Here is a 4278-nt window from a genome sequence, read left to right as displayed (position 1 = left end):
CCCGGAAAAGGCATCTAGGAAAGAGAGCATTCTATGTCCGATGGTGAAGTCCACTATTTGGTCTATTCGCAGTAGGAGAAAGCTATCCTTAGGGCAAGCTTTGTTGAGGTTAGTGTAATCGACGCAGACTAGCCATTTCCCTTATTTTTTTCGGGACTATAACCACGTTTTCCAACTAGTCTGGATACTCAACCTCCCTAATAAATCTGGCTGTCAGTAACTTGTTTACCTTATCCTGAATGATTCTTTGTCTATCAGGATGAAACCGTCAGACCTTCTGGTGGATAGGTCTTGACGATGGCAGGATGTTAAGTCGGTGGGAGGTAATCGACGGGTGAATCCTGGGCATGTAAGAGTGTGTCCATGTGAAAACATCTTTGTTCCGCTGAAGTGTCCCTTCAAAGAGTCGTGCCTCGTTTGGTTCTAAGTGGGAACTTGCGTAAGTAAAGTGATCATCATCTTTTGAGATTTAAATGGTTTACAAGGGATCGACTATCTTTTTCTTCGTCGGGCACTGTAATTTCTATTGATCAGCCAAGCTTGCAGATTTGGGAGGAGGCCCGTTATCACTACTGGATCCAGCTTCTCGTGCCACTTGGTAGCACTGTTGGGTTGCTAGCTGGCTATAATAGAGATCAATTTGTCTGTCTTCGGTGAGATAACTCACCATCTGATGATATGTGGAAGGAATAGATTTCATGCCATGCAGCCAGACGCGCCCTAATATGGCATTAAATGGGGATAAGTCCTCTATGACTGAGAACTGCACGTTCAAGGTAACAGGGTCGGCTTGGATGGGTAACATGATGTCGCCCAGAGATGTTGTAGAGGCTCCATTGAATCCTGACAACATCCGCCTAGGATTTTCCAGATTTGAGGATGAAAACCCCATTTGTTTAATCACAGATACCTGTAAGAGGTCGATTGAGCTACCCGGATCGACCAAGATTCGTCTTACATAGAAGTCACTGATTCCTAACATTAAGATAAGGGCATCTTGATGCGGTTGCAATATTCGGTTGGAGTCTACTGGGGGAAAGGTGATTACCCAATCTATTGGGCGCGTGCTCGTGCTGGTCAATCCAGGCCATATAAAGCTAACTTGCTCTTGTATAGAGGCGGCTTGAAATAGCCTTTGTCTCTTTCGTTTGGAATTGTATTCCTTATCGAGGGGTCCACCATGGATATGGTTGATCACGACTCTAGGAGCAACGAAAGTTGTGGGGGTCGCGGTGGCTAGACCTTTGGATGTCTCCCCACTTTTGCCTTCTGAGCGGACGTACTGTTTCAAGTGTCCACCTTTTATAAGTATCTCCACCAAGTAGTGGAGACTTCTACATTGCTCTGTAGTATGTTCGTGCTCTTTGTGGTAGGCACATTTTATGTTGTGATCTCTCTTGGCTTGGTCTGTTTTTAAGGGTTTTGGCCACTTGAAGTCGGACAACTCATGGATCATGGGGAGGAGTTTCTCATATGACACATTGAGGGGGGTGAAATTTGACTGGTTTGGCTAGCGTTGTTTGCCTTGCCCCCTGCTTAATTGCCTTCGTTGGCTCGCAGTTTTGGGGTTCCTAACTATGTCGTTCTTGACAGGTTGGCTAGTGACCAAGATCAACTGAGTGGCTGCGCGGACATCGTCTTCGAGCATGGAATATTTGTTCGCTCGTCTGAATAGATCGTCCATAGTCGCAGGGGGCTTTTTAGCGAGGGACTAGAAGAAAGGTGTGCCCGGGTAGATACTCCGCTTAAAGATTTGGAAGAGAGCATCCATGCTGTAAGATTCTACCTGGAGTACAACTTGCCCGAACCATTTTACAAATTCCCTTAGCGGTTCATTCTCCTGTATTTTTATGCTTTGTAAGGTGCTGATATTTTGCTTATGTCGTGCTGAGCATAGATATTGTCCCACGAAGGCCTCCGATAGATCCCGAAAATTATAGACGGAAGTCATTAGGAGGCGATGGAACCACGAGAGAGCCTGACCTTGGAGGCTGGTTGGAAAGACTTTGCATAACAGCGCATCATTCCCAATGTCGAGGGTCATGAGTTGTCTGTAGTGCATGATATGATCAAAATGGATCATTAGACCCATCGTATGTGGAGAACTTTAGCACAATGAACCCTCTTAGGGGCTAGTAATTGATAATGCGAGAGCTAAAAGTTGTGGAGAGCATATCATCCAGTCGCCTGCTGATAGAGCCGGGGAGGCCTCTACTTTACCATATCTCCCCCGACTTGTTGTAGTGGTAGGTGTGGAGGCCAGTTTGGTATGATAGGTGCAGTTGAGGGACCAAGATATGCCTCCTGGGTCATAGCCACACTTGGCTTCCCCATATCGGGCGTTTGTGGTCCTAACCTTGCGCATATTGTATCTGATAGTTGGGACTTCCTATCACATCTCCTTTTTTATGAGACACGAGTGGAGTCCAAGCTTTCTTTCAGTGGCGCGCAATAGGTTGGTGGGGGTCTTTCATCAAGCCATATACCATGTTCATCCGAGGGGAGCTCTGCATCTCTAAGGTATGTTGCCTCCTCGTTCTGCTTGGAGTACGTTCGTTGGTTCCTCGGTTGTCGGCCGCGATGAAGGCTTGATGAAGACGCTTGAATTCGCAATACCTCGTTCTCCTCCTTGAGCCTCCTTGTTTCTTAGAGCAGGACTTGGACCTGTCGCTCGCTTTTTTGCTAGCATCTTTGCATGCTTTCGCGCCAATCGAAGTAACCTTCATCTCCCATGGCCGATGACTGACTTCTTGAGGGTGTTGACATATTCGTTTTGTGTTCCCACAGACGGTGCCAATGTTGAAGCCTAGCCAACTGGGAGCCATGCTTCTCCCTTCTTCCCTGCAAAAGATGTTTAGACAGATTGTCCGGACACACCCTCCGAAGCCCAAGTCAGATGATTAATGTCAACTTGAGAGATTGCCCCATTTTTTGGAGCTAAAGAAGAAGTGTTGTATTGTGCATGTACCTTGATTTTGGGCCAGATGAGGGCTTTTATAGTGTCTGGAACGGTGTCACATCTGTGCTGAGGTGGCTTCTTGACTTTCGCAGTCATGATGACAGCACAGTTGATGACAGAGCAATCATCACCCTTTAGGCGGCTGACAAGGATTGCTAGTAGGGGTGACCTGATGGTTCACTTGTCACCTCAGTTTGCAGGCAGCATGGTCCATCGTGTGGTAGGTCGCCTACGGAGACAGGGTGACGTCCCATCGAGCGTACTTTTGGCATGAGGAGAATGATTGCCCGTGGGAGTGGGTCAGGAAACCTATTCGGAATACATCATGCAGTCTTAGAGGAACACATTGTAATCGGCTACTGATACTCATAAGCCGGATTGGACATTCCAATCTGGTTATGCTCATCCGGACAGAGATAAAAGGATGCCACGTGGAGCAAAGGTGGCCTGCCACGTGACCATATAGGGAAGCCCCTACATTTTAAAAGAATTAAACCAAGCAGAATATCAACAAAAGAACCACACTAATAATTTTTTAAAACTAAAACTAAATATAAGATCAAGTGAATAACCAAACTAATGATTTTTAAAACAATTTAAACTAAACATAATATCAACGAAGCAACCAAACTAATAATTTTTAAAAACTAAACATGAGATCAACGGAATAACCAAACTAATGATTTTTAATAGAAATTAAACTAAAGGTGATATCCACAAACCGACCAAACTAATAATGTTTAAAAACTAAACTAAGCAAGAGATTAACAAAATCATCAAACAATGATTTTTTAAAATAATTAAACCAAACATAATATCAATAGAGCAATTAAACTAATAATTTTTCAAAACTAAACTAAATATGATATCAACTAAATAACTAAACTAATGACTTATTAAAGAAACTAAACTAAACCTAATATCAACAAGACAACCAAACTAATAATTTTTAAAACCAAAACTAAACATGAGATTAACTAAATAACTAAAATAATGATTTTTTTTCTAAAAAAAACAACAATTGAACTAAGCATGACATCAATAAAGCAACCAAACTAATAATTTTTCAAAACTAAACTAATCATGAGATCAAAAAAATAACCAAACATATGATTTTTAAAAGAAACTAAACTAAGCATAGTATCAACAAAGAAATCAAACTAATAAGTTTTTAAAAACTAAACTAAATATAAGATCAACTAAATAAATAATATAATGTCTTATTAAAGAAAAAAAACTAAGCATAATATCAATAAGAGAACCAAACTAATAATTTTTAAAATAAAAACTAAAAACAAGATTAACTAAATAACTAAACT

General features: G+C 42.0%; 1 protein-coding gene across 1 annotated transcript; it reads right to left on the bottom strand.

Moving 5' to 3' along the window:
* Nucleotides 1-523: 523 nt before the first annotated feature.
* Nucleotides 524-892, bottom strand: LOC117910043. Its single transcript, XM_034824097.1, has one exon. The coding sequence runs from the start codon at nt 890-892 to the stop codon at nt 524-526; it is 369 nt and encodes a 122-aa protein (XP_034679988.1).
* Nucleotides 893-4278: the final 3386 nt, after the last annotated feature.

This window comes from Vitis riparia, unplaced genomic scaffold, assembly GCF_004353265.1.
Source record: "Vitis riparia cultivar Riparia Gloire de Montpellier isolate 1030 unplaced genomic scaffold, EGFV_Vit.rip_1.0 scaffold560_pilon_pilon, whole genome shotgun sequence".
In the NCBI taxonomy this organism is placed as follows: Eukaryota; Viridiplantae; Streptophyta; class Magnoliopsida; order Vitales; family Vitaceae; genus Vitis; species Vitis riparia.
Note: the sequence above shows the minus strand (reverse complement) of the source record. Positions and strands in the feature narration are given on the sequence as shown.

Coding starts and splice junctions, on each gene's coding strand:
- LOC117910043 (XM_034824097.1), bottom strand. CDS start 892: ATGGGGTTTTCATCCTCAAATCTGGAAAATCCTAGGCGGATGTTGTCA.